General features: G+C 35.2%; 1 protein-coding gene across 2 annotated transcripts in view; it reads left to right on the top strand.

Moving 5' to 3' along the window:
* The window catches only part of LOC128202362 (OTU domain-containing protein 7B-like), a 40,669-nt gene that overhangs the window by 10,397 nt on the left and 4,018 nt on the right, over positions 1–26,254 (top strand). The window contains exons 2-8 of one of the 2 annotated variants that reach the window (XM_052902442.1): positions 4,663–4,716; positions 12,664–12,804; positions 16,082–16,232; positions 18,790–19,040; positions 20,653–20,897; positions 23,606–23,811; positions 25,393–25,839. In XM_052902442.1, coding sequence (XP_052758402.1) covers positions 4,674–4,716; positions 12,664–12,804; positions 16,082–16,232; positions 18,790–19,040; positions 20,653–20,897; positions 23,606–23,811; positions 25,393–25,839 — 1,484 coding nt within the window. In that variant the 5' untranslated portion in view covers positions 4,663–4,673. The remainder of the gene's footprint in view (positions 1–4,662; positions 4,717–12,663; positions 12,805–16,081; positions 16,233–18,789; positions 19,041–20,652; positions 20,898–23,605; positions 23,812–25,392; positions 25,840–26,254) is intronic. The other variant, XM_052902443.1, reaches the window with a different exon arrangement.

The following is a 26,254-nucleotide window of genomic DNA, read 5'->3' as shown; positions in this document are numbered from 1 at the left end:
TTTGGAAATTCCTAGACTGCTGTTGGTTTTCGAATTTCTTTAGGTTCTGTCTTAAAGATGTTTTTTTATAAAATTTTGATATTATTTTGTTATTTATCTATTTTATTATTTCAAAGATTTCCAATAGATTAGTGCTACTACAATTATTTCCAACTGGTTTTTAGATTTAAATCCACTACACATGACTTGATATTGTTATGTTTATCTCAATCGGTTAAAAATTACATAATTCAATCCTTAGTTGGTGATCTATTAAGCGATGTAATATATAGCATAGCATTCTCTTCATCCTCCTCTATTATCCCTCGTTAGTGCTCCTACAGCATATATGAATACCGCAGACAGGGTTAACATTCCATTACCACTCATTAAAAAAAAAAACAATGTATCAGTCTATAGCCTTACGAAGAGTTTTCTTTTAACACTTGAAAAAAGTAAAAAATGAAAAATGTTACAAAAGACGCAATTGATTTGCGGATAACCCTATAGATAGTTGTAGGATTAAATAATATGACCAATTACATCATCATGACAAAATATACCGTGACAATGTGTTCGCAGTTATTGTAAAGAGACAATTTTACATAAATATCCAGGAAAAAGGCAGTCGTTGAATATTACAATGCTGCTTTTGTCATTTTCACAATATATAAAATACGGTTTTAGAATTGAGGTCAAATGTAACTCATAATGATTCTTTTATATATTTATATCTATAACATTCTAGAACGATCATTGTATATTCTGCCATAATAACTTATAAATATATCCTACACAGTTTTCCTATAAATAGCCAAGACAGAAGTATTTAGAAAGTTCATACCGAAGTTTGCAGACGTCTTTATTTGTCAATTTTTTAAAACTAGAAAATTTCAATTCCTCTAAATGATTGTTTAAGAAGTGCTAGTGAATATAAATATTAATTATGCAATAAATTTTTCATTAAGCTATTAAAAATTTAGATTTAATGGCAACAAACTATGTATTTGAAAATATTGAAAACCAAATATGAAGTAAGTGTAAACTATTTTGTGATAGATTTATGTGTTACTTGTTTTACGATTAATATTTTATTCTCTAACAGATTTTTTTTTTATCATAAATAACTACGCCTACCTACTCAAAACTGATCATATTGTTTTTGACAACTTGACAGATGATCGACGTCACCAATATTGGATATGAATGCCTAAAGTTAGATATGAATTAATTTGGTACTTTTAAGAATTCAGTCAAGATCCCGACTCGAAGATTTCGACTTTTTTTTCAATGTTAGAAAAATCTTATTGCAACAATAAACTTCAAATGATAATCTTTTAGTTTTAAATAAGATTACAATAATAATAAACTTATTTACATTATTTAAAGTAATGTAGAAATATGTGATGAAATATTAGTGCTGGTACAGGGGGATTATTAGTAACAGGCACCAGCAGCCTCACTGCGAACAATGCACTCTGTCAGGCGGACCACAACAACGGCGTGAATGCCGTTTCTTCTGGAAAACATCGTGGTGAATTCGTTATAATGGGCGAACTGCCCTGACTTTGTCTCTTATCAATTCTCACAGGCTCTCCGCCAGCGTAAACTAATAAAGCAAGCGAAATTATCAGTCCATGTTCATCCATTAAAAATTTATATTAAAAAAAGGTACCAAATGGCCTTGAATTTTCGCACGAGCGGTAAAATAAATTGACATCGTTTTTTCTCGACGAAGTCATAGAAATATTTTAACTTGAAATAATGAAATGGTTCTTTTTAAACATAGTAAGCACTGTGATTGGTATTCATATTTTCAATTTAATTAAAAACTAATAGCCTTCCATAAAATTGTAGAAGTTGAAAACTGTTGAAGCTTGTACGCTACCCTTAGCCTTGCTAATTTGAATATAAATGTGTTTGTAATAGTACTTACGATGTCTTATTATTACTTTAATATAATAACGATAAAGAAGTTCACGGCTTACTATGTCTATAATAGATAGATAGATACTCTTTATTGTTTCCTCCATAATGACTATGTTTATTTATAATTATAATATTACCCTACTTTTACAACAAAAGTAATGTTTTTACAAGTAGTTACTTTTTAAATTTTAAATTTTTATCCTATCTACTTTTTTTTTATACAACTTAGAATAGCAAACAAGCTGACGGCCCACCTGATGGAAAGTGATAACCGTCGCCTATAGACATGAGCAATACCATAGACATAACAGAGTATACTGTTTTGCCCATGATACCCCCCATGCGTTGCCATTCCTAAGGACTCAGGTGTTATTCCTCTGTACCCTGTAAATTCACGCCATATACCACCCTTCAAACCGAAACACAGCCATCCAAACACAACTGCTTCACGGTAGAAACACGAATGGGACAGAGGTACCCAAACAATCGACTTTTGTACAAAGTCTCCCTCTGGTAAAACTTGTTTTATGTAGTCATTATTTTATAAAAGGTTTTACTTGTTTTAATTAATTTTCAATATAACTCATCGCACCCACACACACACACACACACACACACACATACGTATATTTTGTACAGAACATAGTTATTTCGTATCAACATTCATATTGACATGACCATTAATGGTGATCGGTGAGTCAGTCAGTATGCGTCTAGTAGTGTTTGCCTTATCTGTACCGTCAAAGAACGCAGCATTGCGTTATGTTGATAAATAAACGATAGCATGTTTGTTACCTAGTATCAATATTGGGCTTGTTTTGTTTCCACCATAAAAGTATTCTACCTATTTACAAAGAATTCCGTATGAAAATAATGGTCCGTATGTAATACATTGTCTTAGGTCGTAGTTAGTTTTTTTAGACCACAAGTGTTAAATTAATTTACACATAACATTTTAAATTTATTCGTACACGAACGAATTCGTACAGAAACAGATTCGTTCATTTTTTGGTGATACATTTTTTATACTAGTTACGTTGCATATTAACGATATCATCTTATTGAAGTAAATATTAGGCGTAAAACTGCAATCTTTGAGTGATATAATGCTCCTTGATTATCGTCATCAGTCCACGACAGTCCATTAAATGCCTAACCTAATGTGCGCCACTTTCCACGGTCCTGTGCTTTACGCATCCAATCATTCCAAGCAATTTTGTGCAAATTGCCATAACATCTTACTAAGAGGCACCCCAAATTATATTTGCTCAAACGCGCTCTCAGTTCCAGAAAACGTTTACAAAAACAATCATCAACTCTCTGGTCATCGATTCTGCGATAAATGTGACCAGCCTATTGCCACTTCAGTCTTCTAATCTTAACGGCTGCGATTCAAATCTCTTAAAACTCCAAGCATAGTCCTTTCAATGGCTTGCTGAATGACTTTTAGCTTATAGATTAGTCCCACCGTCTGTGTCTAAGACCCGGCAGCGTATGTCATCACTGGAGGAGCGCACTGATTGAAAACTTTTAAGTTTTGTTTTGCGGAATGGACGACGTAAAGACATGTCGAAGTTACCGAATTCTACTATATATCTCATTGTTTAAAATTAAAATTATTTATATCTTGCATTTTGACTAAAATATCTTGTACTTGACTTTTGTATAATTTACTATATGTTTTTGCTAACGCTTATAACATATAACTAATTAACATAATAAGTGGGTACACATATATTACGTGTTTACAATATAACATTTTAATAGCTAGACGCCGACTAAACAAACTACGTTACTATATATAAAGATTACAAAGTCACATATATAAATTCCAATATATACAAAGAGGCTCAGTCTCAGAAAAAAATACATAAATTATCCTTCCAAGTATTTCAACTATTCATCTTATTATATTGTATAATTAGATTATGTCTCGGATATACTTTGTGATATAAGTAATCAACCTACACGAAGATCGCCAGTATTTACATCAGAACTACCTCTCGCTCCTTATTTATCATAACAAATTGAAATTGATACACGTAAATACGGCACGGCAGAGTCCTCTTTAATCTGGTCGTGTTATAAAGCAGCAGTATTCTATTTTAAACCGTGCGTAGGTGATCTTACAAGTCATTATTGCTAATACGTTTACATATATAGATACATTTACATAGCAACTTATTCGTCTATTTGAATTCTGCCAAATATTGTAATAAACAATGCTTGACCATGACAAACATTGCAACACGGTCACGTGGGCATAAATTGGCGTAGTTGGCATGTAGAGATCATTACGTGAACTCCCGGATAATTTTTAAAGTGTTTTAAATTTCTAGGCTAGCGTACAAAAAATACATTACAAAAATCCCTTGTATAATAATATTTCTTTTAAAATACTAAAGACGACTTTTGTCTCCATAACAGTTTTGTTACTCTTATCAGGTAGGTAAGTATTGCCATTTGTATAGGAGCGCACACGTTCCCACATAACAAACAATAATGTTTCCGTAAAATTGATAAAAGTGACGAAATTGTCACAAAGACAAAAGTCGCCGGCGAGCACTTTGCATCTGTATGTAGAGCACGCACCGGCAACATTAATCGCCCTGACAGATGTCGCTCTTGACGCCTAGTGTATTATAAGAAAATTGCATCTAAATCTGGCATTATGTGGTGAATGACCTGTATACCTGAACCCAACAAAATTTGCATGTACATAAATACCAATTGGCATAAAATCGTTTGTTTCAGGATAGTTTGAGATGGTGATGGAAGCAGATCCTATTGCTGGGAAGCATACAGATGGTAAATACAATTTATTATAGATGAATAATTAGCTCTTTATCATAAATTGCAAAATTCTTTAAGTAGAAGTGTAATTTTAGAAAAGAGTTACGCAGCGATGTGTGGGAAACAATGTTTGGTAACCATATTTAAGTGTTCAAAGTTTACAACGAATTATTTGATAATATTTAAATCGTTACCTTTAATAGGGCACAGTTGACAGCGATTCATGTGATAATATTAATACTTTAGTTTGTTAATCCTCAAAAGAATGATTGTGCTCTTTCTTAAGAATCTGTTGATATAATTTCTAGGATAAACCTTAGCCGGAAATTCATTGTAGAACCAGTGCATTTTCCGAAGGAAACTCCTATAAAACCATGCATTACATAGTAACGACTCCATTAAATCATTATTTCTTTTGCCGTAATTTATGTAATCTCAAGTAGAGCCACTGGCCTTCTTATCTTTTACGCTCGAAACATACAAGTCTCAAAATAACATACGGGGCTCAAAACATTAATATCTCAGAATATGAAACTATCAAAAGATAATATAACTATCGTGAGTCACGCTGTATTGTAACTATACGTATCGGCTTTACTCACGTTTTAAATTTCGGATAAAGCTGATGTAAATAATTACAATATCGAAAGATTAGTTTCATGACATCTGAATCTCAACAGATGAAAATCTCAAAATATCGATGTCTCATAATATACATATCTCGGGGGAAACAGATTGTTAGTATTAGGGTCTAACAGCCCCGTGTCTAGTAATATACCTTATCAGATCGACCTCTAAACCGTTCTCCCTGTAAACCATCATGGTTCTTGTAAAATTCGTCGTGATGGGCTAATTAGCCTGCTTTCATCTTCCTCTATCATTCCTCACTGGTGCACCGCCAGTGTATATCGATACAGGTGCAGGCGAGGTTACCATTCCATTATCATGCATAAAAAACATATCCTTATATAAAATTTTTTGTATCACTAAAAGTAGCGAAGAATCAAAGATCGAATGGAAACAAGTAGTTAGATCTGTAATTTCTGCTTACCCAATTGACAAAAAATAAAAATCTTCCTTATAGTTACATATTAAAATTTAACATAATAGCATACGTATTATAATATATTTATAAAAAAACATGTTACAAATTATTACACCAATTACGACTCTAAATTTCACAAGTATCAAAACAAAGTACAAACAAAGTTCTGAATATTGAATATAATATTACATGTACGATCCATAAAGACGAGAAACAATTGGTTGCACCTGGTGGCACATATTGTCCTACTTGGCCCCGATATCGACCCGGTTCACGAGCATGTGGAAAATGAAATAGGCACACACAATATACACATGTAATTAAAACCGGCATATTTGACATTGCGTGCCACAAGTGGGATAAAGCTATACGTTAAAGTGAGAACAAGGTTTGTTCTCATTTTATCGTTTCAAAAGAAATTACAGCAATCAAAAGGAAATATGCCACAAAATTAAAACATAAAGATGTAACTAGGTACAATAGAGAAAGTGTTGCAATTGCATCATTAAGAAACATATTCAGTGGATAAATGAAGTTATGTAAGCTGATCTGAATTTCGAGGTACTAAGGCAAATGAGGCGAAGATCTTTTCGTTGAGTGTGTACATTTTATTAGAAGTATGAAATATTGTGCTTTATCTTAACAGAAGCTTGTGAAATCAGCCCTTTCTGAATTGACGTATTTTTATTATTTTGTGACACGCTTAACTTTTTATAAAATATATTTATAACAATTAGTTACTTTTTTTTATTGTATATAGAGCACAATTGAAATTTGAATAAATTCAGTCTTTAATGAAAGAAAGACACGATAAAGACTTGCGTATAGTATTCTGATTAGCGCTTTATATTCGTACGTTTTTACTCAATTCAATTGTCATAAAACTAACCTACATTATATATTGAGAATATAGTTCATCGTGTTACCAAATTTTATTCAAATCCGTTTAAGCGTACTTGGACAACAAACATCTAATATTCCAAAACATCTTTACAAATTTTCACATTTATATTATATTTGTAGAAAGTAGCATTTCCTTTTTCTATCTGGTTTACTGTTGAAACAACCCAGAAAACAAGTGATAGGTATCAACAAAATCTTGCAAATTATAGAAATTACAAAATACTATAATTTCGACTAAAATTCAATAGTGTTCGTATTTTGCAAACTGTCAAACACGTCATTATTATTTATAATTGACGTAATGTCGTTCTACTTCAAGGAATATCCCACTCCGCCCACGAAGCTGAGTCGTTGCCCCAAATTTTAGCAACATGTGATGCTGCTATAAATATCGAACTAATGTCTGTTTTGTTTCACCAAGCCAAGCAAGTTAGAATCGACTTACTTCCTTTTTAAATAAATATTCATATAAATGTCCATTTAAGACGAACAGCTTTTCAATTTTCTTTCCCTTCCGTTCATTCACCTCGCTGTCTTATGGACAGATTGAGTTACTATCCAGTAGTGATTCATATCTAAGTTTTTATGATTCAAAATGACATTCGTTATTATTATTATATTTTTTTTATGAAACTTAGAATGGCAAACGACCCAACAGCCCAGTGGATGGGTAGTTTGATAATTATATTTAAGAATGTACTTAGTCCTAATGAACCAAAGTGACTGATGCTAGAGGTGATTTCAATAAAACCTATACAGTTGTATAATTTGAAAACGCATAATAAATATATGCAATAATTATTATGCATTTCCAAGTATGCAACTACAGGCTTATTATGTAATAGATAACGAGGGATTCATCAACGTGTAGCTGTAATACCCTTGAGCAATTCTACACATCCTTCTTAGAATTGAAACATGGATCAAGTTTCACTACGGTTAAAATGTTACGTACGTTAGTGTGGCTTGTCTAATGTCCGCCTTATTATCGTAGGTACAGTAATAGATTTAAGTGATACTAATATTTAACATGAGCATAATAAATGGCTTATCTATCTATACCTATAAGGTCAATTCTATACATGAAATATATTTCCAAAATAACTATCAGGGAATGATTAGTGATCGATACTGATGCCAAAAATGCAATCAGTAAAATTTTTGTTTGTCTGTCTGTATGTTCGTTATAGAAACAAAAACTACTCGACGGATTTTAACGAAACTTGGTACAATTATTCTTCATACTCCTGGACAGGTTATAGTATACTTTTCATCACACTACGATCAATAGGAGCAGAGCAGTGAAGGGAAAAGTTGGAAAAACGGGAGAAGTTACTCCATTTTTAAGTTTCCGTCGCGTGTGCAGCTTTAATTTTTTTTTTTTTTTTTTTTTTTTTTTTTATACTACTTAGAATGGCAAACAAGCTGACGGCCCACCTGATGGAAAGTAGTACGCCTATAGACATGAGCAGTACCATGGACATAATAGAGTATACTGTTTCGCCCATGATACCCCCCATGCGTTGCCATTCCTGAGGACTCAGGTGTTATTCCTCTGTACCCAGTAAATTCACGCCATATCCCATCCTTCAAACCGAAACACAGTTATGCAAACACAACTGCTTCACGGTTGAAACACGAATGGGACAGAGGTTTAATGGCCACTTTTTAAAATGTAAAAACGTCCACTCGTGCGACGCCGGGACGAGCCGCTAGTATGTAAAAGTTGTGTTTGTGTCAATATAGTTTCAACACTATTACAGTATTGTAGATATCATAATCTACCTTTTGTGTTTTTGTAATTTATTTGTACCCAATCTTTTTTTTTCTTTTTCTTGCATCTTAAAATGGCAAACAAACTGACGACCCACTTGATGGAAAGTGGTAACCGTCACCTATAAACATGAGCAATACCATGGATATAACAGAGTATACTGTTTCGCCCATCATACTCCATGCGTTGCCGTTCCTGAGGACTCAGGTGTTATTCCTTTGTACCCTGTAAATTCACTTCCATATTCCACCCTTCAAACTGAAACACAGCCATGCAAACACAACTGCTTTACAGTTGAAACACGAAAGAGACAGAGATGCCCAAGCAAACGACTTTAATACACTCTCCCTCTGATGAGGGAGAGAAGTAAGTTCTTTTAGGTATTATTGTTACCAAAAAAATTTAAAGCATTTTATGGAGGGTAAATTACAATAAATTGCATTTTCATCTACGTCTAAATCAACTTTTTTTAATTGCTATAGATTTTTTACTTTTTCCATAAATTAATTTATTATAAATCTGCTTTTCTAACTTTCTGTTGCGTCAAAGAGGAATTGATTTACGGTAACATCTGCAATACCTCGTGTAATACGTAAATTTATTTGATATTAGAAAGAAATCCTGTGGCTTTACGCGTGCCGTACTTTATTTTCGTTTTATAAAGAAGACATTTCTAAAAGACCTATATGAAATGCGTCACACAATGAAATGAATATTGGTTTCGTTCAATTCATTGTATGAGTCGTGATAAGTTAATATTTAAATCTAGATTACAAGTTATATTTACTTATAACCTCTGCATAGCATCAATACATTGAAAATATTTTTATCTTATTTCCGCAATGACTGTCGGTGTCCTCCATTAGACAGCTGACGTCGAGTCTCGTGTTTCGTTGTGCAGAATTATTTTTGTTACCCGTGATTCATTTTAATTTTAAAACGTCACTTTGAACCATTTACTTTCTCGAATTATCAAAATCTCGTTTTACTTACTTTACATGATTTATTTAAATTGTAATACAGTATAATATATCACTCTGATGTCCATGGTACTTATGTCAATAGATTACGGTTACCACTTTTCATTAGAGTCGTTAGTTTATTCGCTATTCCAAGTTCTATAAAGAAGACCTTACTTTTAACAATATAAAAATAAATTTCTGTTGCAGTAGTATTTCTATGACAATTGTAGCCCAACCACTTTATGTCCTTCGGATTCTGTTCGCTTATATTCTACATAATCATTTTTGTTCCATTTAAGCAGTTTTATTGTGTATTAACTGTACAACTATAAATACAATATAATTTATTGCGTATCGCCAGAGCCATTGTAATTCACATCCTGCGCTTTGCTTCACCGGTCACTTTGTTCACTTCAATGAAGTTATACAGATTTGCGTTTGCTCACATATAAATAGAGTTTATTGTTTGGATTTCAGTAGCCTACTATCAAATTTAGTTACGATCTTGTAACCCAGAAAAAAAACGGAATATACAGATGAACTAATGTTTATTTATTTTTTCAAGTATATGAAAAAGGTAAGCTTGAAAATTTACAAAAAGCAATGCTGCGTATCGTAAACGAATAGAAAGGACAAGAGTGCATGTACTTAGAATCATATAGGTATGTTCTGTTTGAGAATCAAAATTATGTTTCCGGAAAGAAACGAACGTGTATACATGATTACGGTTGCACAAATGGATGACGTGAATGTTCCCCTCAAAATGCGACATCTATTTTATTTTAAACGGTGTCGTCTACAGAAACAAAAATCATGTTTTAATGTATGGCGTAAAGTGTATAAAATTTGATATAAATACTCTACATGTATACCGTATATATAACATATAATGTATATTTATTAGAAATGTGGTGTAAGAAATAGATGTTTATATCTAAACTCTTTAAGAAAGTCATATAGATAAATGGTTTACTGCATTTTTTTTTATTTTCTTTATTATCTTCTAAGGCGCGTTACGGCGCCTGTGTGTCTCGTATTTCAACACTAATCCTAGGTCGTCTATTGTTCGTGACACACTTCAGTAAAGGAGGAAGTGGGCATCGGGTGCGGTTTGACATAAATGAACTATTCCCTGGAACTTCGCTTTAGAGGAAGACGAAATAGAACGATGAAAACTTTAAATTACATTCTTTCACAGTAAAAATGTGTTGAATTTTTTTAAATAACTTCCAAACAAGGGAGATATTAAATTCGTCTATATTATTTTTTGTAAGTTACGCGATTACGTCATTAATTTTTATCGTTTTTTTTTTATCGATAGTGTTCACTCCCGTTAAATTCTTTTACAAAAATTTCTTTCGCTGAGCAAAAAATTACTTGTTGCGAAACAAAATCTGCTTATGGACAAACCATTCTACTTTCAAAATTCGAATATTTATCAACATTGAAGTAACTAATTTTTTACAGAGCACGATCGACTTAGTTACTGATAATACTTTACGTGTAGTAATAGTCATGGTAAATAATATTGGAATTATTTGGATAACCCCATAATTATGACATGATATGATAATAACAACAATGTTATAAATGAGAAAATAACTTTGTTATTACTTGACCCACATGGAGTAGTATTCTAATGGAGAAGAACATAGGCCACCCACTTTTTAGGTAATAAATGCCTAAAAAGTGGATAGTATTACCTAAATACTGACAGTATTTAATATTTAATTTAGTATCTAGATAATTCTTTTCTCCTTGTTTATGTTAAGGTGAATTTTTGTGTTGTAAAAAAAAAACTTCGATGGAAAATAATTATTTTCGCATATAAATACATCTTTAACGAAATAAGTACGTCTTTAGATATTTTAATAGCATTATTCAGCAGAGACACGGTATAAACAAAAATAAGTCCATTTATGCAGTCTATTTTTAAATTATTATTCGTCATAACCAAACAAAAGAGATACATAAGAGCAAAAATAAAATAACACATCAAAATACTTTGTGAATCACTGTACTGGCGTCAAAAATACTCCTTCTTAGTTGCAATGAATGCATATTCATTATATCACGACTTTGTTATTTCATTTGTTTCATTCTGTTTATCATCACGTCAAGTTCCTCACAGGGTAAGCAGAGAGGACCGATTGCAAAAGAACTCTATCCTTACATATATTACTTGCTTGCATTTTTTAATGCAACCTAGAATGGCAAACAAGCTGAGAGCCCACCTCATAGAAAATTTTAATTGTGGCCTATACACATGAACGGTGCTATGGGCATAACAGTGTATACGATGTCGCCCCTAATATACCTCATGCATTGCCATTCCTGAAAACTAAGTGTGTTATGCCTCTGTACCCTGTAACTTCGTTGCTTCATATCTCATTATTCAAACCGAAACACAGCCATGTAAACACAACTTCTTCACGACAAACAGGAATGTGACAGAGATACCCGAGCAAAAAACTTTTGTACAATCTCCCTCTGGTTTTTCATAAATTCCGGAAACTTTTTAATCTATCTAATCGTCTATGTAGATCTCCCTTAGTACTTGCATCCTTCCACTTTACATTTATTAATGATTTTATAAGTATAGACTATAAGTATAGTATATTTTTATCGACATTTAATAACCATTTCACAGAGTATCCAACTTGCTTTTTTAGTTAGCCCATCGTGATGAAATCCACCAAAGCTAATCACGATGGTTTCCAGGGGGAACCGCGTGGAGGTCGACCTAATAGGGTTTATTGCTAGCAATGGGGCTAATGAACTCCATTACTTTCAATCATCCCCCCCCCCCCCTCTCTGCCAACGCTATTAGTATACTGGCTAACGGGTAATCAGTAAAGAGTAATAATTGAGGATAAAAATAGCGCATTATGACGAATTCCACAAGAATTAATCACAATGGTTTCCTGGGGGAACTGCGATGAGGTGGACCTGATAGAGGATATTACTAACAAGGGAACTGTAAAACTCCAATTACATATAGTATTTTTCCCCTCCCTCCATCGAACTTGTTGGTGGCGTCTGGCCGCGGGTCTCTCGTAAAAGGAGAACATTTGAACTACTACCAAACTGGCCAGGCAGCTCGGTATAGGATTTTATTTCGTGTTTCTCTTCTCTTACACTGGTGTATTGTCATTTATTGCCAATATATACATTCTTACATTGTCACCATATGAATGAATTTCTAATTAAATGACACATCTACTTATTTGATTAAAAAATAACAAACAATATTAATTTAAAATAACTTTTAATTACAGACAGAGGCCCGGGAGCGTCACTGAGACCGCGGGCGGGTGGTGACGTCATCACCGCAGAGCGTTCCGTTTCTGTCAGCACGTTGGATCTCACAATGCCGTACACAGCTCCATCCAATCTAGTGCTGACACCGGCACCCGAATGTAAGTTCTACACTAGTATTATTACAGCTTATTTTAAATCACCAATTGTCTGTAAAGCTGTCTAGACTCGAGCACTCAAATCAAAAGCCTTGAATCGTAACTTATAGCCGTAATACTGGGTACTTCCTTAATTAAACTAGCGGCATACTCTTGACTGATTATATATGCATATCACAATGCCACTCGTTGAATGAATGCAACCGAGCGTGTTATTCATAAAGTTTTCCCAAGTGAAACAAACATTTTCTATAATTTAAGTTATTTCGGTACACGAATAACGCACCCCTGTCTATCTTATCTAGGTACGTTTGATATGTTAGGTACGTTGTATAGGGAGTTGACATTTAATTATTTCTTTTTAATTATAAAAATGACAAAATAACTTTTGTTCCTATTGTAATAAATGCTAATTTGTAACCGTAAATAACCTCATAGGGTTCAAACTACTCATAACCTAACGTTTGCCCTCTAAGCCAAGGACGTGGCCGTTGACCATAAAAAGTGTTTTCAGTGTCTGAGTGGTAACGCTGTTAAGTTTTTTTATGAAACGAATATTAAGTGTTGGTTGTAGTCATTATACCCAAAACGATTTGACAAATATATTGTACAATTTCTCCAATTTTTAAAAAGTAATTGCAGAATTTTCGCGGTATTTTCTCCGATTTTAAAATAATAAATTTAGAGTTCCAGGCGGGATTTTCTCCAATTAGGAAGTAATATATAACCAAGCAGTTACACAAACTATGCAATTTAAGATAACGATATTCCAAATTTAAAATGGTAACTCAGAATCGGTCCCAATATAACTTTCCAAAAGTGAAGGTGCTTTAAAATCGATTAAGTATTTTTAGAATTTGTCTATTGCAAATGAATAAAAAATCGTTCCTCTATATAATAAATGAACGCTATGCCTAGCAACAGATCGTTTTATGTCGTTGGAGTCACTCCATTAAAACCCGATAAACATCAAAGTGCAAGTCTTTACGATAGTGACCTACACGGATAGCCGAGATATAATGTTAAAAATAAACAACTGTCATTATTTATAGCATCTTGTGTAGGTAGGTAATTAAAGTGGAAGCGCGTGTCGGATGTATTTTATTTATTTGTATACTAGCTTTTACCAGTGACTATGTCCGCGTGATCGCTATATGTTCATTGACCGTATGTATGTAGTCATATCTACATATGTTAGTGCGTGCAGTGCAGAAAGAAAATAGTTTGTTTATTAAGAGGTTTATTAATTGCCAAATTTTGAATTTACTTAATTTGTGAAGGCGTGAATTTACTGGGTACAGAGGAATAACACCTGAGTCCTCAGGAATGGCAACGCATGGGGGGGTATCATGGGCGAAACAGTATACTCTGTTATGTCCATGGTACTGCTCATGTCTATAGGCGACGGTTACCATTTTCCATCAGGTGGGCCGTTAGCTTGTTTGCCATTCTAAGTTGTATAAAATAAAAATTAACACTGTAGTGGGTTAAGGTGTCGCCCCAAAATTTTCTTTGTTATTTAACATATCGTCATAGTCGTAGAATACTGACGGATCTTTATATGTAATATTCGTCAGATCCGTCAGTATTGTACGACAATGACGATATAACATCATTTTATCAATGAATATAGTCAATTGCAAGTCAGTTGTTAATCAGTTGATGAAATGTACATTACTACCAACCTCGTTGTATCAATTCATCCCGCAACAACCGGGATAAATTGTATATGTAGTATATTTTATTTGCTATAATAAGTAGTCTAATAAACAATATGTATTTGATGTTTTTGTTCATTATACGTAAACAATATTAATTCACTCTTGCGCCAGCTACCCACTTATATATGTTCTCCTTTAACCAAAGGTTGTCTGTAAGAGATTGCCCTAGCGATAAGACCGCCTTTTGTACCTTTATATGTTAATTTTAATGTATACTTAATGCTACTGTATTTCAGTTGAATTGTTTATTTTTATATTTTTGGTGCAATAAAGAGTTAAATAAATAAATAAATAAAAAGCTGTTAAAGCGCCAACTGGTAAAAAACAAATAAGTTACTGGGACTTTTAGACTCCTTTTTATTCCGGCCAATGAACATCACTGCCGACCGATATCCTTCCCCAGCCCTTATCCATCAATACAGTATCCATATAATACGTGTATACTAAATACACGGATTTGTCATATTTGCACAGCATTAGCATCCATTAAGCGTGTGTTTTACTGATAATACTGAATATTTTTCCCAGACAAAAATGGGTTAAAACATAAAAAAAATTAAGATTCTCATACTAACACGACACGTCCAATTCTCAAGTTAGTATGAGAAACTTAAATTTTTTAAGCCGTTTCCAATTTTTTATTTACGAATTCTTAGTTTTGCCACTTTCATGACACTTTTATGCCTGTATAATTCTGCATTAGTCTAGGCATTTGATGTCATAGAAAGAACGGAACGCCATGTACATTTACACGTATCTATAGTATAACAGTCATAGGTCCTATTATTTTCCTTAATGCGTCGGATATTCCCTTACTTACGTAAATGTGAAATTCATAGGATAAAGTTATGTCGTAAACTGTTTAAAAAGCACTGGACATATTTAGTAATGTGACAGAAAGGTTGACTCAATACTAAAATACTAAGAGCATGTAAAGTTGAAAGATTCATCTTTATTATTATTAGTTTATTCCAAAAGAATTTAGTAAACAAGTTTTATTAAAATAATCACTGCAACATTCTCTGAATGAAATTAATAATTAATCCAAACATTCGATTAATTGTAAATTTTATTAATTATTGTAAGAACTTCCAGTAATGCGACGTTTAGAATAAGTATTTACATTGAATTTATTTTCGAGTACCTACCCTCAAAAATAAATAATGTTTGGTATACAAATTGGGAATCTGTAATTGGCTAATGTATAGTGTAAACATATTTTTTTATTATATGCTGTTGTTTCCAGATGTAATTTTAAAAATAAAAAAATTATGTATTAATTTTTTATTTGTATTGTACTACTATTTGGACAGCAGACTGTCTATATTCGGGTCAATTATTCATTTGTTTACATTTCCATTAAGTTTTGTATAGAAATACAACTACGAATCATATCCCAAATACAATAACTAGTAAAGTATTGCACTACTACACTAATAAAATAATGTAAATGATTTGAATAAGAATTTTTTCTCGCCCTTAGTTGGTATATATAATAAATAAATAAATTACATCAGTAAAGAGAGTTATAATTATCATATTTTTTTTTTTTGTGGCAGGCCGCAAGTTATCCCGTGGGATATCTCGGGCGACAGACAACGAAGGTCTCGTGTGGGCGCTGCGCAGCAACACCGAACCTGAGCCCAACACACTCAGCTCTGACCACATACTTCTGCTGCCGGATATTTCAGTGTATCCACCGGATTTCAGGTACCAGAAGAACTCATACCCAAAAACATAGAATTTCGAACCGCCTCCTCATTTAGAAGAAAAAATGTCAATGCTCCATTGTCTCCATATTCTGCAAACGGTTCAAACAACTTAAATGAAATTTTGTAATATGTGTTCTCCAACTTCAAAGATAAGATTAAAAAGAAAAGTTTTTATTTTATTAAGAAAAAATTAACCCATTTGGAATAAACGGTAGATGGCGGTAAGGGGCAAGACAAAGTTTGCCGGGCCAACTAGTTTTTTTTTCATACTTTAGTGGCAAACAAGCTTACGCCCCGTCTGATGGTAAACAGGGTTAGTGTTTCTATAGTATGTATCGTTAAGCATTCTACTGTTGGTTTACCGCTTGGTAGGACTGAATTTACTAAGTTTTGTGATTCTTCATAAATAGAACAGGATATCACAAGCGACAGAAACCCAATTTCCTTGACGCCACCCACTTCACATATGGCCGAGAGTCGAAACGAATCACTCGGACGTAAATACACCTGTCTCCGAATTAACATTGGCCACATCCTTATAATGTAGTCACCATGTACAGTCGGCATCAAAACCGTAGTATTCAACAAAACCAAATTTTTGCACAAAACTGAATTAAAGCTTTGAAAGAAAAAAAAAAAGTCACATCATCAGCGATGTCCCATGTCACATAGCTATTTTCTGTATAATTAGCAATCCAAATTAACATTAATTCCGTTATGGTTGAAATCTTTGGAATTAAACGAAAATTGTGATTAAAACCTAAATACAAAGAAAAGTAAATTTTTGGTCGTGAACGCTTTGTAATCCAAACGGTCTTGCCCGTCGTGATAGGAGAGCGTACCTACATACTATTGCAATGACGAGTTTACTCGTCACCGGTCAGCAAAGTGTTAACTCGAAGGACGAAAAACTGTTGTTTCCTCCAAAAGATTACAATAGTAAACTTATTATAAATACAAACAAAAACAAACTAAAGTAGGTATAACTTTACAGGGAGTCTGGTGCGAGTTGTACAGAAATTTACGTTACAATCGCCTTCACATTTACGTCCATAATTTGTATTGAAATCTTAAGACTTCCATGTAAACATGACATAAACACGATCGTTAAAAACCTTAAAAAATATTTCAGCACAGATTAGTCACTCTATAAAATTACATATACAGAATATTTACGAGTAGGTATATTAACTGTATGCCCGTTAAAATTAATCATCGGCTACTACCATACAAACCTTCACCCCTATTTAACCTCTTTATTAGATTAATACCTACCGGCTTAGGTTATGCTCTATCTGTCTCTTTTGCTAAGTAGATTGTATAATGAAATAATAAAGTATTAGTTCAGAACCATCCAGAGGATATCTCGTGTAACGACGTCTCATTCTAGTCCAACTGAGTTTTAATCAAATTGATTCTTATCCTAAGGTAATAAAGTTTATTACTGCTCGGCCAATTTTCTTGCTGACCGTACCTACTGATTTAACAGTATGTCGCTGTTTGGCTGGAGGCCAGCGCTTATTAGGCACCTGCACGCAACTCAAACTGACTGGCGTTGAACTCTGTGTTATTGTTTACCGTCCTTCGACCTTTTATATATTTCACACGAACCCAACTTTAATACATTACGGCGATCTTGTTGGTTGTCACTCAAATTTGGATTTAAAATTCGAACAATCTGAAATGTTAACAGTGAAATAAACCCGCCGATTAAACTATGCAAGTCCGTTAATATTTTGCCCTCAGCGCGAGATGACTATTAAATACGAGGGGTTGTATGAAATTATATACACCTATTACGCTGCGTGTAAAGCGGATTTTTCAACTTATCTGGTTCGTTATAGAATAGGCACAGGAAGCGATTGTCAATAATCTTAGTCTATAAATAGGTCTTTCTACAAAATACTCAGACCGAGCCGATTTAGGTTGTTTCCTAAATGGCTTGACCGAGAATTGTCCGCGATACCTCATTTACCCAAAGCAATGTAGGTACCTACTACACATAAGTTCTGACTATATGGACACGTGATACGCAGGGATGAGAAGCATGTTTTAAAAAAGGTATTAAGAATGAATGTGGGTGGATATAAGGACAGCGGAAGGCCTAAAAGACATAGATGTGTGAAAGATGATATGGCCGGAATGGGATTGAATGCGAAAATGACTGCGAATAGAGAAGAACGAAAGAGAAAAACATATTACGCCGACCCCAAATAAAAATTGGGCTGAGGGTAGGAAGATGATGATACGTTCTGATAAATTAATTGCCGATGTATTATGATTTTTAATTAATATTTATATATTTATATTTAATTCCATTCAGACAATACAAACATAAGCTCATACACGTTCTTTAAAAATTAACATAAATGTAATTTAATTAACTTAAAATACATTGTCTTTGTCACACATGGTGTTGACTATATGTATCATAATCAGATAAAAAAAATCAAACTATATGGCTGATCTATTGAAATTTTTACTTATAAATAATTATATACTCTGTATATAGGAAAATATTGAGTATTTTCCTCAAACGCTCCTAACAATTTCAGAACGTTCATCGAAAAGGACCTCCTGGAGACGGCCACACTGGTGACCCTCGAGTCGGCCGGCATCCTGAACTGGTGGCGGCACGGCCGGGTGCCCGGCGCGCCGCGGCTCCTCCCGCTGGCCACGTCCGGCGACGGCAACTGCCTCCCTCACGCTGCCTCGCTGGCCGCGTACGGCTTCCACGACAGACTCCTCGCGCTGAGGACCAAAGTGCAGGCGCTGTTGTCTGGGGAGGGCGGTGATGTGCTTACAAGTGAGTATCATATACTGAATCCTTACTGCAACGCGAAATTGAGTTTGTATGTTTGTTACCTTATAACTCTTAATAGCTTAACGAAATTAATAATGAAATTTTGTATACACATACTATGTGGGATGGAGATAGCTATAGGTACTATTTATCTCGCTTAAGAAACACATTCCAGTCACACGGACGAAGTCGCGGGTAAAAACTAGTAATTAATAAATATCAATATAACGAATATAGCGACGGTTACCACTTTCCATCACCTGATGGAAAGTGGTAACCGTCGCCTAGAGACATGAGCAGTACCATGGACATAACAGACTATACTGTTTCGCCCATGATACCCCCCATGCGTTGCCATTCCTCAGGACTCAGGTGTTATTCCTCTGTACCCAGTAAATTCACGCCATATCCCACCCTTCAAACCGAAACACAGCCATGCAAACACAACTGCTTCACGGTTGAAACACGAATGGGACAGAAACAATAATGGAAATTCTTTATTTTTACATGTACCCAAGCAATCGACTTTTGTACAAAGTCTCCCGTACTCGTAAAAGCTGTAGTAAATGTTAAAGGAATTCCTTACCCATTTGACTTTTTAAGCCTGAACAGACCTTGCGTTCAATTATTCATCAACACAGATTTACATTGAATCAAATACAACGCCTGTGACAACTAGCTCACTTTATATTGAAATCGTGTATATTTTTCTACCTTCTATTTCTTATCTTCTTCTTGTGAGATACAACGACCAGCAGTGAAACAAAAAGAGCACATTCTTTATGGCTATGAATTAATGAGTAAAACATGTTTTTATTGAATTTTGTGCTATAGTAATATACCGAAACTGCAAAAGTAGTGACATGGTAAACCACGTCAGCAATTTTGAAGCCATTATCTGAACCGTGTCAATGACATTTGTAACTAGCTCCTGTATGTACTAGAGTGCATACTACATGGGCTGGAGAAAGACCTACTTTTCATCCCGGGTAATGAATATATCTGGGTTACCTGGGTGAAGTTGCTGGTGAAAGTTAGTTTTATTAGAGTAAGTTTACGGAATTATGAAGTGTGAAGAAGGAGAATGTGTTTTTTTATGCAATTTTGAATGGCAAACAAGCTGACGGCCCACCTGATTGGGAGTGGTAACCGTCGCTTATAGACATGAGCAGTACCATGGACATAACGGAGTATACTGTTTCGCCTATGATATCCTCCATGCGTTGCCATTCCTGAGGACTTAGGTATTATTCCTCTGTACCCTAATATATTTCCAAAATAATTATCAGGGGGTGATTAGTGATCGATACTGATGTCAAAAATGCAATTGGTAAAATTTTTATCTGTCTGTATGTTCGTTATAGAAACAAAAACTACTCGACGGATTTTAACGAAACTTGGTACAATTATTCGTCATACTCCTGGACAAGTTATAGTATACTTTTCATCACGCTACGATCAATCGGAGCGGAGCAGTGAAGGGAAATGTCTGTTACATCAAAACCACTGAACCGTGAGGAAGGACATAGGCTACTTATTTTACGGAAATGCGGACGAAGTCGCTGGCAACAGCTAGTGTATAATAATGTAAAGGGCTGTTCTAAATGTACATCAGACGCGATCAAGCGGCGGTGGCGGTGGGCGGAGAGCGCGTCGCTGCGGTCGGCGGGGCTGACGCCGTCGGAGGCGGAGTGGGAGCGCGAGTGGCGCGACGCGGTGGCGGCCGCGTCGGCCGAGCCGCGCCCGCGGCCCGCGCCCGCCGCCGCGCCGCACTACGCCGGCCTCGACCAGCTGCACGTGTTCGCGCTCGCGCACGTCATGCGCCGCGTCGTCGTCGTCTTCGCGGACGTCGCGCTCCGGGTACGTACCCCGCCGCACAGTGCCCGCAGGCCCGGCACGGTCCACCGCGTATTTTATGCCACTTAGCCGGCGCTATTTACAATAGTGTCAGTTCGGACCACTGGGCCCAAACTTAGTGACGCGCAGGTGGCAGCCTGCGTAGTCAACGCCCGGGCAAAGAGTGCTAACTCGAGGCCCGCACCTGTAACCCCTTAGGAAAGGGATTGTTAGTGATAGAAACAGAATCCCATTGCTAGCAATATACCCAACCAGGTCGACCTCCTCGCGGTTCTTCCTGGAAACAATCATGGTTAATTCCTAAAGAACTCATCATGATGGGCTAACTGGCCTGTTTTCATTCTCATCTATCACCCTTCACTGGTGCTCCGCCAGCGTATCCCGTTAGCGCAGGCGGGGTTACCATACCATTTTCACCCATAAAAAAAATCGAGACCCGCACCTGCAACCCTGTAAGGGGTTGTGGATGAACCCGCTGCTGCCCACCACACAATACCAATCGGACGCCATTTTTGTAGATCATTTCTTTTATGAGCGTCATGTGTCAGAGGCTCGTAATTCGAAAACCATTCTTTTTCTATAAGTATTATTCAACGCACACAGTTATAATAAACATGTTTGTTATTATCATTCAACGAAACAATTTTCAGTCACAATCTAATAATATGCCTGAACGTGCATTGTTTAATGGTGAAACACGTGTCACAAAATGTGTGACGAAATGGCGGTCGGAGATTGATGGCTAATTTGGTAGTTCATGTATCAGAAGCTACCACTACTAATTGGTGATTAATCTTCGAATGTCGGCAGTCGCACACATACTAATGGTAGTAGAATTAAACAAAATAATTCTAATCAAATAAACAGTAATATAGACTTCTACAAGATATCACCTTGTTTAATAAAATAATTTAAAAGTGCCACGCAACCACAACCTGGTCCTCGAGCTTTGAATATTTTTTATGCTACATAGAATGGTAAACAAGCTAACGGTTCACCTGATGGAAAGTTGAAACCCTCGCCTATTGACATGAACAGTACCATGGACATAACAGAGTATATTCTGTCACTCACAATACAATTATATATTGTATACGTTGCCATTCTTGAGGATACCTTGTTTTTGTTATGAAGAAACAAACAATGATCATCTGAAGGAATAACTCGATACATCCAGACCCGAACCGATCTAAAAGTGTTTCCTAAATGGGCCTATTTTTGACCGAGAATCGAACCCAGCACTTCATTAGGCGAAGCTATTCAATCACTGCGTCATTGAAATCGAATGCCAAATTGAATGACACAATTCATTATTATGGTGCAAAATAAAAAATGCAATAGTGGCAGTGTTCTTCCATGCAAACTCATTGGAAAAACCAATCAAATTAAATCAAGTGATAAAATACCAAATGTGTACAATTATACCATCCACACTATTGGCATTCTATTTGCAGATATTAATTAGCAAAATTAGAGGCTCGGCTCTATTTGGACATAGTTACATATAGGTGCTGTTAAATAGCAGTGTAAGTGACGTCATTTGAAACGAATGCAGAAAAATTAACCTTGTTTCCATAGACATAGATTCGAATATATCTCGGATATTTGTAACTGCATATATTTTATGAAATATGTAGTCTATTTATCTTGGGATCGGGAATAGATATAGATCGATTGTATGAATAAATTGTATGCTAACATACACGTAACTCGACGTAGACTGAATTTATATTATCATCATCATTAGCTGTTATCTGTCGGCTGCTGAACATAGCGACCTTTCTTTTTTGACTGTCCTAAGGAACAGTCCTGAACCACCTGCATCCACGAGCTATGTGACCTGCCATACTACTACTTTAGCTAGCTTATTTTTTGGGGATTTTTTTCTGGATGATAATGGAATGGTAACCCCGTCTACGCTATCGATATATGCTGGCGGAGCACCAATGAGGGATGATAGGTGAGGATGGAAGCAGGTTAGTTAGCCCATCGTGACGAATTTCACAAGAATTAACCACAATGGTTTTGCAGGGAGAACCACGTGGAGGTCGACCTGATAGCGTATATTGCTAGCAATGGGGCTATTAGACTCCGTTATTAACAATTCCTTTTTCCCTATTCTTTGGGTTATGACAGTCACTTTGGTTCTTTTGCTTTTGATGTCTTAATTTCGGTTTCAACTTTACAGACTGAACTTATAATATAATCAAGGAAATCAAACCAAATGCTGAAGACCTTTTTATGCTACTTAGAATAGCAAACAAGCTGATGGCCCACCTGATGGAAAGTGGTAACCGTCGCCTATAGACATGAGCAGTACCATGGACATAACAGAGTATACTGTTTCGCCCATGATACCGCCTATACGTTGCCATTCCTGAGGACTCAGATGTTATTCCTCTGTACCCTGTAAATTCACGCCATATCCCACCCTTCAAACCGAAACACAACCATGCAAACAACTGCTTCACGGTAGAAACACGAATGGGATAGAGGTACCCAAGCAATCGACTTTTGTACAAAGTCTCCCTCTGGTGTATGCACAACAGGGTTGATATACATAAGAAAGTAAAAAAAGTAGATGAAGCGTTCATTCTTTCGTCAATATTGACATCGAAATATGTCTAATTGTAATTATTGTTTTCTCTTATTATTATAGATAAAGAATTTCAATCTTATTCAAGAAATCTATTATTATTATGTTTTTACAGGACTTCCGCGGTGACCCCATAGCCCCGATACCTTTCGGAGGCGTGTACTTACCTCTGGAACTGGAGCCAGAATTGTGCAGTAAAGCACCAATACTGTTGGCATACGACGCGGGCCATTTCTCCGCCCTGGTACCGTGCGAGCCACTGCCCACAGATGGCGCGAGGGTGCCGCTAGAGGATCAAGCGGGGAACCCTATGCCGATAAGGTATGCTTATAATTATGCATCATAAATATGATGCATATTTTTATATCTTATATAATACTAGCTGATACCGCGAGCATCTTTGTCTGTGCGGTACTTGTTATTCTTGTTTAGTATACTCATATATCGATGTATGTACCTACCTATTTATTATGTCTGGGAGTACTAGACCAAAATTATCAAATGACATGTCGTTCTTTTTTTTCACGTTCACTTTTTGCCTTAAGTCAAAATGTCTTAAACTAAGTAGTATAAGTTATTACAGTTTTTTAAGTATCCCTCGGGAACTCTTTAATTTTCGTGATTTAAGTCTTATATAATATGACCCGGGATGTAAAGTACTATCATGCAAAAATTTTAATTAAATTGGGCCAACGGTTTTGGAGATTAGCCCGTACAAACATACAGAGAAACAAAAAAATTAAAAAATCTAGATGTATTCTATTTCACTTCTAACATCCCTCTGACACGGTTTTTAGAGTTTTTAATTTTCTATGTACAGACATTCGACCTCTACAGTTTTATTATATGTATATATAGATGTGACATTTGTAATGCGAAAAAACAGAGCACAGCTTGGTCTAAAATTCTATTAATATAATAAATGCGAAAGTTTGTAATGTATGAATAGGTGGATGTTTGTTACTCTTTCAGGCTAAAACTACTGAACGAATTATATTACGAACGAACGAACGAACAAAAATAATTTTGATACGCAGGCTATATTCTAACTTAGTAAACAGGATGTTTTATGTAGTAATTCACACGGGCGGAGACCCATGATACGGCTAGTACTTAATAAATTTTATTACTGTATTTAACCAAAATCTAATAAGAGAGCAGAAACTCACTAGAATATATTTTTGAGTGTTTGTATGGTAGGCTAGAATTTTTTTTCTTTTTTGTTAAAACAAATGTCACATTTGTCTCATTGAAGATGATATTATGCCTCTAAGTAGACTCTATTAAATCATACTTGAAAATATCATCATTAAATGTTAAAACGATTTTATCATATTAATTATAACATGAATATTATAAATTTAACACTTAAATTATTTAAACATATTACCAGCATTAAAATGGACACCGTTCTAAAGATGAGAATGCGAGTAGTTTGAACAACTGAGTCGCTATGGTACCATTACGTGAATTGAAGCAAATTTATTCATATTGTCTCTACTGAAAATGTCAATCAATTTCCTAAACATTAAATTATTTTATTTTATTTTATTTATTCTTTATTGTACACAGAAAAAATTACAACATATAATATATATATATAAAATAAAGATGTACAACAGGCGAGCTTAACTCTGTAAGAGTTCTCTTCCAGCAAACCCTGAGTGGAAAGAAGCATTAATTATTAGCGGGCAGTATGCGCAATTACATGATTAATCACATGAGTAATTACATGATTAATCATTGTAGTATAGTCATCATTTCAGCCATTGTTCGTCCACTGCTGGACATAAGCCTCCCCCATAGACTGCCACAAAGAACAGTCCTGAGCCACCTGCATCCACTGACGACACCCTGCAATGAGTATTATAGAGTACATATCATAAATTATCTGTATTACAGGTTCAGTGTGGACCCCGGCGAGGACTTCCGCTGGGACGTGGAGCCCGACCAGAAAACAATAAACAACCTTCTCCCTGACGAGTACCAGCGATCCGCAATGTTGGCAGCTTATCTTGATCTCGAGAGAGTCGAATGTCTCACGCAAAACCAGCCACCGGAAGAACTGAGAAGATCCCTCGACGCCTTGTCAACGAAGAGCTCGAAGCAACTGAACTCGGTAGCGAAACAATTCGGCAGCATCGGTCGCTCTATGAGCAGTAAAATAAAGAAGAATTTCGGCTCTATGGCCAAGTTGACGGGGAAGAGCAGCGGCAGTCAGAGCAACCCTGAAGAGGGCCTGATGAGGCGGCAATCCACGTGCGAGGTGCTCTGCTGCAGAGTACTAGCGGCGAGGGCGCCCGTGCAAGAGGAGATGGTCAAGAATTACCTTAATGAGGCTTGGATTGGGTGAGTTTAGAAACATACATTTTCTTCACATTTTTTTTTTTTTTTTTTTTTTTACTTTGCAATATAGCTTTTGTTATGTGGATAAAAACTATCCTATTTCTCAAGGAAACAATACGCATTTACAAAATTTCATTAAAATTTGTTGAGCGATTTCCGTGATCAGCAATTAACGATTTTAACACACGATTGTATATATTAAGATATATGATTTTTTATAAATTTGATATAAATCTAATAATTGATTTAAAAGTATAGAAACTCACAATGAAACTCGTAAGTAATGTTCTTTGAACATCGTGACACTAATTAATGATTAATATACAAAAAAAACGGAAATCAAAAGCAAGGTGATATGTAATTTTGAAAAATATTTTTAAATGTTTATAGAAATCGTGTCATTAATATCTCATTCATT

Source organism: Galleria mellonella, unplaced genomic scaffold (genome assembly GCF_026898425.1).
Source record: "Galleria mellonella isolate WM207_F2 unplaced genomic scaffold, CSIRO_AGI_GalMel_v1 utg905, whole genome shotgun sequence".
Taxonomy (NCBI): Eukaryota; Metazoa; Arthropoda; class Insecta; order Lepidoptera; family Pyralidae; genus Galleria; species Galleria mellonella.
This window is presented reverse-complemented; position numbering and strand designations above follow the sequence as displayed.